General features: G+C 55.4%; 1 protein-coding gene across 1 annotated transcript in view; it reads right to left on the bottom strand.

The window, feature by feature from the left end:
- Positions 1-14,682, bottom strand: part of selenoj (selenoprotein J) — a 36,762-nt gene that overhangs the window by 17,839 nt on the left and 4,241 nt on the right. Inside the window, 3 exon segments of the mRNA XM_085999847.1 lie at positions 3,222-3,403; positions 8,265-8,444; positions 10,162-10,246. Of these exon segments, the coding sequence (XP_085855973.1) occupies positions 3,222-3,403; positions 8,265-8,444; positions 10,162-10,231 (432 nt within the window). The 5' untranslated portion in view covers positions 10,232-10,246.

Below are 14,682 nucleotides of genomic sequence, written 5' to 3'. Positions count from 1 at the left end.
CAGATGGGGTCCTTGGCTTTACTAATAGTGGCAAGGAAGGAAGGGCAGAGTCTTGGGATAAAGGGTCGGCCATTTAGGACTGAGATGAGGAGAAATTTCTTCACTCAGAGGGTGGTGAATCTTTGGAATTCTCTCCCCCAGAGGGCTGTGGAGGCTCAGTCGTTCAGTATATTCAAGACAGAGATTGATAGACTTTTAGACACTCGGGGAATTAAGGGATATGGGGATTGGGCGGGAACCTGGAGTTGAGGTAGAAGATCAGCCATGACCTTATTGAATGGTGGAGCAGGCTCGAGGGGCCGAATGGCCTAATTCTTGCTCCAATTCTTATGTTCTTAAGTTATGATGAACCTTTATAAACCACAGTTTAGGCCCCAGCTGGAGTATTGTGTCCAATTCTGGGCACTGCACTTTAGGAAGGATGTCAAGGCCTTGGAGAGGGTGCAGAGGAGATTTACTAGAATGTTTCCAGGGATGAGGGACTTCAGTGATGTGGAGAGACTGGAGAAGCTGGGGTTGTTCGCCTTAGAGCAGAGAAGGTTGAGGACAATGTCTGCCATAAGCTGCCTCCCCCCTCGCAGCCCCCCCGCGACCCTCCCCCCTCGCGCCCCCCCCGCAACCCTCCCCCCTCGCAGCCCCCCCCACCGCGACCCTCCCCGCGACCCTCCCCGCTCGCAGCCCCCCCCGCGACCCTCTCCCCTCGCGGCACCCCCCCGCGACCCTCCCCCCTCACGGACCCCCCCCTGTGACCCTCCCCCCTCGCGACCCTACCCCCTCGCGGCCCCCCCCGCGACCCTCCCCCCTCGCAGCCCCCCCCCCGGCGACCCTCCCCCCTCGCGGCACCCCCCCCGTGACCCTCCCCCCTCGCGACCCTACCCCCTCACGGCCCCCCCCTGCGACCCTCCCCCCTCGCAGCCCCCCCGCGACCCTCCCCCCTCGCGACCCTCCCCCCTCGCGGCCCCCCCCCGCGACCCTCCCCCCTCGCAGCCCCTCCCCCCTCCTGCGGCCTGTTGAGATTTCTGTCGGGAGGGAAAATCCCGATTTCGGGGGTCCCGACACCATCCCACCCAAAACCCTCCTCCATGTAAGTTTCAAAGGAGGCGGGTACCCGCCCCGCACTGGGACCCGCCGACCCGAGGCGGGAAGGGATTAGTGCCAATTAACAGCCTGTTAACAGGTAGCTAACAGGCAGTTTTTAGCCTAATCCCTATTTTGAAGGTTGTCGTGTGGGATTCCCGACGGCTCCAAACCACGCCAGGTTAGAGGAGGCGGGCCGTCGGGTTGAAGGACTTGGAGGGGTCGCGATGTCGGTGCTCAGGTGAGTGATGGGTGCATGAGTGCAAAGGTAAGTGCGTTTGGTGTGTCTAAAGTGTGTAAAGAAGTTTAAATTACCTGTACTTACCTTAACAGCCTTTCTTCCTCTAGGTTTCGGGAGTCCCTCACTCAGCCGGCACAGAAAGCAAAATGGCTGCGAGCTGTCAAAAGTGACAGCCTTCAGCTTTCATTGCTGGTGAGATTTCTAACTGAGTCTGTGTAGAAGGACTCAGGTTAGAAGTCAGACTGTCAGTGTTTGACAGCTTCAAACAGCTGTGAAACACTGATATTTCATCTGCCAAGATATCTTGACAGATGAAATTTCAGTCTGTAACGTCACCTGTTGCCGGGTGGCCCTTAATTGGCCTGCTGAGCCCGCTGGGCGGGCTTAACAAGGTCAATCAAGGGAAAATCGCGTGGATTGGCCGAACGTCGATGTAGGCGGGACTAAAACCCGAAAGTTGTAGTCCCGCCTCCTTCCCGACAGCTTTATGAAAATCGACCCCATTGTGTCCAATTCTGGGCACCGCACTTTAGGAAGGATGTGAAGGCCTTAGAGAGGGTGCAGAAAAGATTTACGAGAATGATTCCAGGGATGAGGGACTTCAGTTACGTGGATTGACTGGAGAAGCTGGGGTTGTTCTCCTTGGAGCAGAGAAGATTGAGAGGAGATTTGATGGAGGTGTTCAAAATCATGAGGGGTCTGGACAGAGTAGATAGAGAGAAACTGTTCCCATTGGCGGAAGGGTCGAGAACCAGAGGACACAGATTTAAGGTGATCGGCAAAAGAACCAAAGGCGATGTGAGGAAAAAAATTTTAAGCAGCGAGTGGTTATGATCTGGAATGCACTGCCTGAAAGGGTGGTGGAGGCAGATTCAATCACGGCTTTCAAAAGGGAGTTGGATAAGCACCTGAAGGGAAAAAAAAATTGCAGGGCTCCGGGGAAAGGGCGGGGGAGTGGGAATAGCTGAAGTGCTCTTGCAGAGAGCCGGCACGGGCTCGACGGGCCGAATGGCCTCCTTCTGTGCTGTAACCATTCTATGATTCTATGAGTTGTTGTGATCTAGAATGCACTGCCTGAAATGGTGGTGGGAGCAGATTCAATAATAACTTTCAAGAGGGTACTGGAGAAACACTTATGGGAAAAACTTTGCCGGGCTATGAGGGAAGAGCAGGAGGCGTGGAACTAATTGGGCAGGGGGAGTGGGACTAATTGGGCAGGGGGGGTGGGACTAATTGGGCAGGGGGAGTGGGACTAATTGGGCAGGGGGAGTGGGACTAATTGGGCAGGGGGAGTGGAACTAATTGGGCAGGGGGAGTGGGACTAATTGGGCAGGGGGAGTGGGACTAATTGGGCAGGGGGGGTGGGACTAATTGGGCAGGGGGAGTGGGACTAATTGGGCAGGGGGAGTGGGACTAATTGGGCAGGGGGAGTGGGACTAATTGGGCAGGGGGAGTGGAACTAATTAGGCAGGGGGAGTGGGACTAATTGGGCAGGGGGAGTGGGACTAATTGGGCAGGGGGAGTGGGACTAATTGGGCAGGGGGAGTGGGACTAATTGGAGAGTTCTTCCAAAGAGCCGGCACAGGCACAATGGGCCGAATGGCCTCCTCCTGTGCTGTCTGATTCTGTGACTCTATAAAATCCTCGCACCGTCTCAGGCAGAAAGCGGCCTTGGTCACCACTACCTCTATCGGACAACCGCTTTTTACGTGTGATCGTTGGCCGGTTATACACCTGGGTGTCATTCATTATCCGCAGGGCTAGCTCTCACCCGATATCTGGGGCCCTCCTGGTTTACGGTAACATTTTGACGGGACTCATTCTGATGTAGTTCGCTGACCAACCGGTGTAATAACTGGCCCAGATTGGACCTGGCTGGGGTTATTTCTTCATATTGCGTTACCTGTGGATCCGGGGAGAGTCCTGTTTTCTCCTTTGTTGCTTCATACGCAGTCAGGAAAGCTTTAATGGAAGCATGTCTGTATCCTGTCGGCAGCTGGTCTTTGGGTTTCGCCTTGAGGTCGTAGTCAGTGTTTGGTCCAAAAGTTTTGTACAGTTCTTGTCTGTACAACTGCACATCAAATCCTGCATAAGGGAGACCACAGCACCACTTAATTATTCTCCAAATTTCCCCCTCTTGTCCTGACTCTTGCTGGGGTACAGTTCCCCATTTCCCCCTCCTGTCCTGACTCTCGCTGGGGTAAAGTTCCCCATTTCCCCCTCCTGTCCTGACTCTTGCTGGGGTACAGTTCCCCATTTCCCCCTCCTGTCCTGACTCCCACTGGGGTAAAGTTCCCCATTTCCCCCTCCTGTCCTGACTCTCACTGGGGTACAGTTCCCCATTTCCCCCTCCTGCCCTGACTCTCACTGGGGTAAAGTTCCCCATTTCCCCCTCCTGTCCTGACTCTCGCTGGGGTAAAGTTCCCCATTTCCCCCTCCTGCCCTGACTCTCACTGGGGTACAGTTCCCCATTTCCCCCTCCTGCCCTGACTCTCACTGGGGTAAAGTTCCCCATTTCCCCCTCCTGTCCTGACTCTCGCTGGGGTACAGTTCCCCATTTCCCCCTCCTGTCCTGACTCTCGCTGGGGTAAAGTTCCCCATTTCCCCCTCCTGTCCTGACTCCCACTGGGGTAAAGTTCCCCATTTCCCCCTCCTGTCCTGACTCTCACTGGGGTACAGTTCCCCATTTCCCCCTCCTGCCCTGACTCTCACTGGGGTAAAGTTCCCCATTTCCCCCTCCTGTCCTGACTCTCGCTGGGGTAAAGTTCCCCATTTCCCCCTCCTGCCCTGACTCTCACTGGGGTAAAGTTCCCCATTTCCCCCTCCTGTCCTGACTCTCGCTGGGGTAAAGTTCCCCATTTCCCCCTCCTGCCCTGACTCTCACTGGGGTAAAGTTCCCCATTTCCCCCTCCTGCCCTGACTCTCACTGGGGTAAAGTTCCCCATTTCCCCCTCCTGCCCTGACTCTCACTGGGGTAAAGTTCCCCATTTCCCCCTCCTGTCCTGACTCTCGCTGGGGTAAAGTTCCCCATTTCCCCCTCCTGTCCTGACTCCCACTGGGGTAAAGTTCCCCATTTCCCCCTCCTGTCCTGACTCGCACTGGGGTAAAGTTCCCCATTTCCCCCTCCTGTCCTGACTCTCGCTGGGGTAAAGTTCCCCATTTCCCCCTCCTGTCCTGACTCTCACTGGGGTAAAGTTCCCCCCTCATCACCCGACCGTGTTCTCTCATGCTGGGGTACGGGGTTCCATGGGTAATGGAAGCTTGCCTGTGTCTTACCCAAGGTAATGGTGTAAGGACATAGGAACAGGAGGAGGCCATTCAGCCCCTCGAGCCTGTTCTGCCATTCACAGAGATCATGGCTGATCTTTATCTTAATTCCATCCACCTGCCTTGGCTCCATATCCCTTAATACCTGCGGCTGGCAAAAGTTTGTCGATCTCAGATTTAAAATTCTTAATTGAGCCCCAGCATCTCCTGCTTCTTGTGGGAGAGAGTTCGACACTTCTACCACCCTCTGTATGAAGGAGTGTTTCTATCTTCTCCCCTGAATGGCCTGACTCTGATTTTAAGGTTATGTCTCCTTGTCCAAGACTCCCCCCACCAGCGGACAAAGTTTCTATCTACCCCATCAATTCGTCAAAAACCTCAATCAAATCATCCCTTAACCTTCTATATTCCAGGGAACACAATCCTAGGAACACAGGAACAGGAGGAGGCCATTCAGCCCCTCGAGCCTGTTCCGCCATTCAATGAGATCATGGCTGATCTGCCACCTAACTCCATATACCCGCCTTTGGCCCATGTCCCTCAATACCTTTAGTTAAAAAAATCGCAGATATAAAAATTAACAGTTGATCGAGCATCAATTGCTGTTTGCAGAAGAGAGTTCCAAACTTCTCCCACCCTTTGTGTGTAGAAGTGTTTCCTAATTTCACTCCTGAAAGGTCTGGCTCTAATTTTTAGACGATGCCCCCAGTCCTAGACTCCCCAACCAGCGGAAATAGTTTCTCTCTATCTACCCTCTCTGTTCCCCTTAATATCTTAAACTTCGATCAGATCACCCCTTAACCTTCTAAATTCTAGGGAATACAACCCTAATTTGTGTAATCTCTCCTCGTAACTTAACCCTTGAAGTCCGGGTATCATTCTGGTAAACCTACGCTGCACTCCCTCCAAGGCCAAGATATCCTTCCTAAGGTGTGGTGCCCAGAACTGCTCCCAGTGCTCCAGGTGTGGTCTAACCAGGGCTTTGTACAGCTGCAGCATAACTTCTACCCCCTTGTATTCTAGTCCTCTAGATATAAAGGCCAGCATTCCATTAGTCTTTTTAATTATGTTCTGTACCTGTTCATGCATTTTAATGATCGATGTACCTGGACCCCAAGTCTCTTTGGACCTCCGCTGTTTTTAGCCTTTCACCATTTAGAAAGTACTCTGTTCGATCCTTTTCAGGTCCAAAGTGAATGACCTCACATTTGCCTACATTCCATTTGCCACAGTTTTACCCATTGACTTAATCTATCAATATCCCTTTGTAATTTTATGCTTTTATCTACACCGCCTACAATGCTGCCTATCTGTGTCATCGGCAAATTTGGATATATGACTTTCTATGCCATCATCTAAGTCATTAATAAATACTGTGAATAGTTGAGGCCCCAACACAGATCCCTGCAGGACACCACTAGTCACATCCTGCCAATTTGAGTACCTGTCCATTACCCCTACTGCCTGGCTCCTGCCGCTCAGCCAGTTTCCTAACCAGGTCAATAATTTGCCCTCAATTCCGTGGCTTCTACCTTAGTTAACAGTCTCTTATGTGGGACTTTATCAAATGCCTTCTGGAAGTCCATATAAATAACATCCATAGACATTCCCCTGTCCACAACTTTAGTCACCTCTTCAAAAAATTCAATCAGGTTTGTCAGGCATGACCTGCCTTTCACAAATCCATGCTGGCTCTCTCTGATCAACTGAAAATTTTCGAGGTGTTCACTCACCCTATCCTTAATTATAGACTCTAGTAATTTCCCAACAACAGAGGTTAGGCTAACTGGTCTAGAATTCCCTGGTTTCCCTCTCTCGCCATTCTTAAATAGCAGATTGACATATGCAATTTTCCAATCTAAAGGGACGGTTCCTGAATCTACAGAACGTTGTAAGATAATCGTTAGAGCATCTGCAATGTGCTCACCGACTTCCTTTAAAACCCTGGGATGGAAACCATCTGGCCCTGGGGATTTGTCACTCTTTAGTGCCATTATTTTCTACATTACTGTTAACTTACTTATGTTAATTTTATTGAGTCCCTGTCCCCGATTCAATATTAGTTTCTTTGGGATTTCCGGCATGCTATCCTCTTCTACTGTAAATACTGACCCAAAGTAATTATTCAACATGTCCGCCATATCCTTATTATCATTGACAATATCACCACTTTCCGTTTTTAAGGGACCAACATTGCTTCTGACCACCCTCTTTTTCCGAATATAACTAAAAATTCTTCGTAATGATTATGATATCCCTTGCAAGTTTCTTTTCATACTCCCTTTTTGTAGCTCTTACTATCTGTTTTGTGACCCTTTGCTGTTCCTTGTTCAAAGTTCCTAGTTTGTGTAATCTTTCCTCATAATTTAACCCTTGGAGACCGGGTATCACTCTAGTAAATCTACACTGCTCTCCTTCCAAGGCCAATATATCCTTTCTAAGGTACGGTGCCCAGTACTGTACACAGTACTCCAGATGTGGTCTAACCAGTACTTTGTTTAGCTGTAGCAAAACCTCCTACCCTTTATATTCTATGGTGTGGATTGCTGTGATTATCTCTCTGCCGAGGTGTGATAAATGGCAGTTAGAAAGATTACCTGTAAACATCTGACATTATTCTCTGACTATATAAGCTGGGTCTTTATGCATCTCTCCACTTCACCTGACGAAGGAGCAGCGCTCCGAAAGCTTGTGATTTCAAATAAAGCTGTTGGACTATAACCTGGTGTTGTGTGACTTCTTTATATTCTAGCCCACTAGTTATAAAGGCTAACATTCCATTAGCCTTTTTGATTATTTTTTCAACCTGACTACCACATTATAGTGATCTGTGTATAGGGACCTCTAAATCTCTTTGGACCTCTGCTTTATCAAGCGATATGGAGTCAATGCGGGTCAGTGGAGCTGAGATACAGTTCAGTCATAATCACATTGAATGATGCAACAAGCTTGAGGGGCTTAATGGCTTCCTCCTGATCCTATGCTGGGAGGTGGGGTTGGGGGATATGGGGAGAAGGTGGGTAGGTGGGGTTGGGGGATATGGGGAGAAGGTGGGTAGGTGGGGTTGGGGGATATGGGGAGAAGGTGGGTAGGTGGGGTTGGGGGATATGGGGAGAAGGTGGGTAGGTGGGGTGGGGGGATATGGGGAGAAGGTGAGTAGGTGGGGTTGGAGGATATGGGGAGAAGGTGGGTAGGTGGGGTTGGGGGATATGGGGAGAAGGTGGGTGGGTGGGGTTGGGGATATGGGGAGAAGGTGGGGTTGGGGATATGGGGAGAAGGGGGAGAAGGTGGAGAAGGTGGGTGGGTGGGATTGGGGATATGGGGAGAAGGTGGGTGGGTGGGTTTGGGGATATGGGGAGAAGGTGGGTGGGTGGGTTTGGGGATATGGGGAGAAGGTGGGTGGGTGGGGTTGAGGGATATGGGGAGAAGGTGGGTAGGTGGGGTTGGGGGATATGGGGAGAAGGTGGGTAGGTGGGGTTGGGGATATGGGGAGAAGGTGGGTAGGTGGGGTTTGATCTATGAGAAAGGCATGGGTTGTTGGGCGTGATGAATATTTCCCGCTCTGAGAATCTCGTGCCCTCACACGATGGGTCGAGGACTGGGCTAAACCGCAGGACGCGGCTTCTCCAGACACTCATACATCATTCCACAGGTCAACCTTCCGGAATGTTCCACTCACCTTTCCCCTCCACCAGAGCCTTGAGCAAGGCGAGTGTCTGATCCCCGTATCCGCTCAGAGCTCCCGTGGGCTGGTGGTAGTACGGACAATGACTGGGATCCACAAACTCGGGAGTGCCCTCGCGTCCCTTCAAGATTTGGTCCAAACGGTTCACGTCATAGATCCAGTGCAGTGGCTGGCCTGGAGAGAGAGACGGACAGACTGTAACTTGGGCCTCAACCCGTGACACAGATCTCACTTTCTCATTATTGAGAAACCCAGGGCCGCAGGGAAGGAGAGAAGACAGGGTGAGAGAGAGAGGGAGCGAGAGAGACGGCGAGAGGGAGAGAGAGAGAGGGGCGGAGAGAGGGAGTGAGAGGCAGCGAGAGCGAGGGAGGGAGAGAGAGCGAAAGAGATGGCGAGAGGGAGAGAGAGAGACGGAGAGAGGGAGAGAGAGGCAGAGAGAGAGAGAGACAGAACATAAGAATATAAGAATTAGGAGCAGGAGCCGGCCATTCGGCCCCTCGAGCCTGCTCCGCCATTCAATAAGATCATGGCTGATCTTCGACCTCAACTCCACTTTCCCGCCCAATCTCCATATCCCTTGATTCCCCAGAGTCCAAAATCCATCGATCTCTGTCTTGAATATACTGAACGACTCAACATCCACAGCCCTCTGGGGTAGAGAATTCCACAGGTTCACCACCCTCAGTGAAGAAATTCCTCCTCATCTCAGTCCTAAATGGCCGACCCCTTATTCTGAGACTGTGACCCCTGGTTCTAGACTCCCCAGCCAGGGGAAACATCCTCCCTGCATCTACCCTGTCAAACCCTGTAAGAATTTTTTATGTTTCAATGAGATCACCTCTCATTCTTCTAAACTCCAGATAATATAGGCCGAGAGGGAGGGAGAGAGAGGGGGAGGGAGAGGGAGAGGGAGAGAGAGAGAGAGAGAGAGAGAGAGAGCGAGACAGAGAGAGAGAGAGACAGAGAGAGAGACAGAGAGAGAGAGAGAGACAGAGCGAGAGAGAGACAGAGAGAGAGAGAGAGACAGAGAGAGACAGAGAGAGACAGAGACAGAGAGAGAGCGAAACAGAAATAGACAATTTCCTAGAAGTAAAGGGAATTAAGGGTTACGGGGGAGCGGGCAGGAATTTGGACATGAGTCTAGGTTCGGATCGGTCATGGCCCTGTGGGTAGCGGAGCGGGCCCAGGGGCCGTGTAGCCTGATCCTGCTCCTATTTCGTGTGTCTAATTCTGTTAGATTCAGGAAATGGTTCTGTGATAGTGGATTGGCGGTTAGGATCAGATCAGCCATGATCTTATTGAATGGCGGAGCAGGCTCGAGGGGCCGATTGGCCTACTCCTGCTCCTATTTCTTATGTTCTTATGAGGCAGAGCGAGGAGACAGAGAGAGAGTGAGACAGAGCGAGAGACAGAGAGTGAGACAGAGAGAGCGAGAGACACCCTGTGTAACCCTGTGCCATCCTCCCGACACGTGATCAGAGCGCCTGCAAACACTAGCCTGAGCGTGTTCACACAAACACGGACAATCCCACACTGCAGCTGTTGCCAGTGGGACGGTGTGGCGTTGAGTCGTGCTTCTAGCAGCTGTGGGACGATCGTGCCCTCACTCACCTTGGCCGGCCTGCTGACCGCTTAAAGATTGTCCAGCACGGAGTGGCCAATAAGTGGCCATCTGTTGCTGCAGAACTGGTGTGAGAAGCCGGAACACCCATCTCACTGATATCTCTCAGTAAATACCAGTTTATTAAAACACTCTGAACATGCAGCACTTTCATATTCTGAGTATTAAGACAGTATTGTAGTTTAGATGGGGGGCCATGATTACTAATCCATTTAAAAAGGGTCCTTCAACCAAAACGGTTTGCGAAGCTCTGCGCTGATCCAGCCTCACCTGCCGCATCAGCCACCAGCGATCCGATCACGGCTCCCACCGCTCGCTGCTCCAACGTCAGTGCCGCCATCTTTACAATCACACACTGCAAAAGAAAAAAAAGACTTGCATTTCTATTGCGCCTTTCACGACCACCGGACGTCCCAAAGTGTTTTACAGCCAATGCAGTACTTTTGAAGTGTGGTCACTGTTGTAATGTAGGAAGCGCAGCAGCCAATTTGTGCACAGCAAGCTCCCACAAACAGCAATGTGATAATGACCAGATAATCTGTTTTAGTGATGTTGGTTGAGGGATAAATATTGGCCTCAGGACACCGGGGAGAACTCCCCCCTGCTCTTCTTCGAGACAGTGCCATGGGATCTTTTACATCCACCTGAGAGAGCAGACGGGGCCTCGGTTTAACGTCTCATCTGAAAGACGGCACCTCCGACAGTGCGGCGCTCCCTCAGTACTGACCCTCCGACAGTGCGGTGCTCCCTCAGTACTGCCCCTCCAACAGTGCGGCGCTCCCTCAGTACTGACCCTCCGACAGTGCGGCGCTTCCACAGTACTGCCCCTCCCACAGTGCGGCGCTCCCTCAGTACTGCCCCTCCCACAGTGCGGCTCTCCCTCAGTACTGCCCCTCCCACAGTGCGGCACTCCCGCAGTACTGCCCCTGCGACAGTGCGGCGCTCCCTCAGTACTGCTCCTCCCACAGTGCGGCGCTCCCTCAGTACTGCCCCTCCGACAGTGCGGCACTCCCTCAGTACTGCCCCTCCGACAGTGCGGCGCTCCCTCAGTACTGTCCCTCCGACAGTGCGGCGCTCCCTCAGTACTGCCCCTCTGACAGTGCGGCGCTCCCTCAGTACTGCCCCTCCCACAGTGTGGCGCTCCCTCAGTACTGCCCCTCCGACAGTGCGACGCTCCCTCAGTACTGACCCTCCGACAGTGCGACGCTCCCTCAGTACTGCCCCTCCGACAGTGCGGCGCTCCCTCAGTACTGACCCTCCGACAGTGCGGTGCTCCCTCAGTACTGCCCCTCCGACAGTGCGGCACTCCCACAGTACTGCCCCTCCCACAGTGCGGCGCTCCCTCAGTACTGCCCCTCCGACAGTGCGGCTCTCCCTCAGTACTGCCCCTCCCACAGTGCGGCACTCCCTCAGTACGACCCCTCCGACAGTGCGGCACTCCCTCAGTACTGCCCCTCCGACAGTGCGGCGCTCCCTCGGTACTGCCCCTCCGACAGTGTGGCGCTGCCTCAGTACTGCCCCTCCGACAGTGCGACGCTCCCTCAGTACTGACCCTCCGACAGTGCGGCGCTCCCTCAGTACTGACCCTCCGACAGTGTGGTGCTCCCTCAGTACTGCCCCTCCGACAGTGCGGCGCTCCCTCGGTACTGCCCCTCCGACAGTGCGGCGCTCCCTCAGTACTGCCCCTCCCACAGTGTGGCGCTCCCTCAGTACTGCCCCTCCGACAGTGCGGCACTCCCTCAGTACTACCCCTCCGACAGTGCGACGCTCCCTCAGTACTGACCCTCCGACAGTGCGGCGTTCCCTCAGCACTGACCCTCCGACAGTGCGGTGCTCCCTCAGTACTGCCCCTCCGACAGTGCGGCGCTCCCTCAGTACTGCCCCTCCCACAGTGTGGCGCTCCCTCAGTACTGCCCCTCCGACAGTGCGGCGTTCCCTCAGTACTGACCCTCCGACAGTGCGGCGCTCCCTCAGTACTGCCCCTCCCACAGTGCGGCACTCCCTCAGTACGACCCCTCCGACAGTGCGGCACTCCCTCAGTACTGCCCCTCCGACAGTGCGGCGCTCCCTCGGTACTGCCCCTCCGACAGTGTGGCGCTGCCTCAGTACTGCCCCTCCGACAGTGCGACGCTCCCTCAGTACTGACCCTCCGACAGTGCGGCGCTCCCTCAGTACTGACCCTCCGACAGTGTGGTGCTCCCTCAGTACTGCCCCTCCGACAGTGCGGCGCTCCCTCGGTACTGCCCCTCCGACAGTGCGGCGCTCCCTCAGTACTGCCCCTCCCACAGTGTGGCGCTCCCTCAGTACTGCCCCTCCGACAGTGCGGCACTCCCTCAGTACTACCCCTCCGACAGTGCGACGCTCCCTCAGTACTGACCCTCCGACAGTGCGGCGTTCCCTCAGCACTGACGCTCCGACAGTGCGGTGCTCCCTCAGTACTGCCCCTCCGACAGTGCGGCGCTCCCTCAGTACTGCCCCTCCCACAGTGTGGCGCTCCCTCAGTACTGCCCCTCCGACAGTGCGGCGTTCCCTCAGTACTGACCCTCCGACAGTGCGGCGCTCCCTCAGTACTGCCCCTCCGACAGTGCGGCACTCCCTCAGTACTGCCCCTCCCACAGTGTGGCGCTCCCTCAGTGCTGCCCCTCCGACAGTGCGGCGCTCCCTCAGTACTGACCCTCCGACAGTGCGGCGCTCCCTCAGTACTGCCCCTCCCACAGTGTGGCGCTCCCTCAGTACTGACCCTCCGACAGTGCGGCGCTCCCTCAGTACTGCCCCTCTGACAGTGCGGCGCTCCCTCAGTACTGCCCCTCTGACAGTGCGGTGCTCCCTCAGTACTGCCCCTCCAACAGTGCGGCGCTCCCTCAGTACTGCCCCTCCGGCAGTGCGGCGCTCCCTCCGTACTGACCCTCCAACAGTGCGGCACTCCCTCAGTACTGCCCCTCCGACAGTGCGGCGCTCCCTCAGTACTGACCCTCCGACAGTGCAGCGCTCCCTCGGTACTGCCCCTCCGACAGTGCGGCGCTCCCTCAATACTGACCCTCCGACAGTGCGGCACTCCCTCAGTACTGCCCCTCCGACAGTGCGGCACTCCCTCAGTACTGCCCCTGCGACAGTGCGGCGCCCCCTCATTACTGCCCCTCCCACAGTGCGGCGCTCCCTCAGTACTGCCCCTCCGACAGTGCGGCACTCCCTCAGTACTGCCCCTCCGACAGTGCGGCGCTCCCTCAGTACTGACCCTCCGACAGTGCGGCGCTCCCACAGTACTGCCCCTCCCACAGTGCGGCGCTCCCTCAGTACTGCCCCTCCGACAGTGCGGCTCTCCCTCAGTACTGCCCCTCCCACAGTGCGGCACTCCCTCAGTACTACCCCTCCGACAGTGCGGCACTCCCTCAGTACTGCCCCTCCGACAGTGCGGCACTCCCTCAGTACTGCCCCTGCGACAGTGCGGCGCTCCCTCAGTACTGCTCCTCCCACAGTGCGGCGCTCCCTCAGTACTGCCCCTCCGACAGTGCGGCACTCCCTCAGTACTGCCCCTCCGACAGTGCGGCGCTCCCTCGGTACTGCCCCTCCGACAGTGTGGCGCTCCCTCAGTACTGCCCCTCCCACAGTGCGACGCTCCCTCAGTACTGACCCTCCGACAGTGCGGCGCTCCCTCAGTACTGCCCCTCCGACAGTGCGGCACTCCCTCAGTACTACCCCTCCGACAGTGCGACGCTCCCTCAGTACTGACCCTCCGACAGTGCGACGCTCCCTCAGTACTGACCCTCCGACAGTGCGGCGCTCCCTCAGTACTGACCCTCCGACAGTGCGGTGCTCCCTCAGTACTGCCCCTCCGACAGTGCGGCGCTCCCTCGGTACTGCCCCTCCCACAGTGCGGCGCTCCCTCGGTACTGCCCCTCCGACAGTGCGGCGCTCCCTCAGTACTGCCCCTCCGACAGTGCGGCGCTCCCTCAGTCCTGCCCCTCCCACAGTGTGGCGCTCCCTCAGTACTGCCCCTCCGACAGTGCGGCGCTCCCTCAGTACTGACCCTCCGACAGTGCGGCGCTCCCTCAGTACTGCCCCTCCAACAGTGCGGCGCTCCCTCAGTACTGTCCCTCCGACAGTGCGGCGCTCCCTCAGTACTGCCCCTCCGACAGTGCGGCGCTCCCTCAGTACTGCCCCTCCCACAGTGTGGCGCTCCCTCAGTACTGACCCTCCGACAGTGCGGCGCTCCCTCAGTACTGCCCCTCTGACAGTGCGGCGCTCCCTCAGTACTGCCCCTCTGACAGTGCGGTGCTCCCTCAGTACTGCCCCTCCAACAGGCGGCGCTCCCTCAGTACTGCCCCTCCGACAGTGCGGCGCTCCCTCAGTACTGCCCCTCCGACAGTGCGGCGCTCCCTCAGTACTGGAGTGTAGCCTAGATTTTTGTGCTCAAGTCTCTGGAGTGCGACTTGAACACACAAGCTACCTGACTCAGAGGCGAGGGTGCTACCCACTGAGCCACGGCTGCAGAGAAAAAGGGAAACAGGACACGGAGAATCACACAGAGTGTCCGCGAACTCTCTCTCTGTCTGTCTCTCACTCTCTCTCTCTCTCTCTGTCTCTCACTCTCTCTCTCTCTCTCTGTCTCTCACTCTCTCTCTCTGTCTGTCTCTCACTCTCTCTCTCTCTCTCTCTCTCTCTGTCTGTCTCTCACTCTCTCTCTCTCTGTCTGTCTCTCACTCTCTCTCTCTCTGTCTGTCTCTCACTCTCTCTCTCTCTGTCTGTCTCTCACTCTCTCTCTCTCTGTCTGTCTCTCACTCTCTCTCTCTC

The sequence above is a fragment of the Somniosus microcephalus genome, chromosome 10 (assembly GCF_052327205.1).
Source record: "Somniosus microcephalus isolate GS21.2 chromosome 10, FLI_Smic_1.0, whole genome shotgun sequence".
Lineage (NCBI taxonomy): Eukaryota > Metazoa > Chordata > Chondrichthyes > Squaliformes > Somniosidae > Somniosus > Somniosus microcephalus.
Note: the sequence above shows the minus strand (reverse complement) of the source record. Positions and strands in the feature narration are given on the sequence as shown.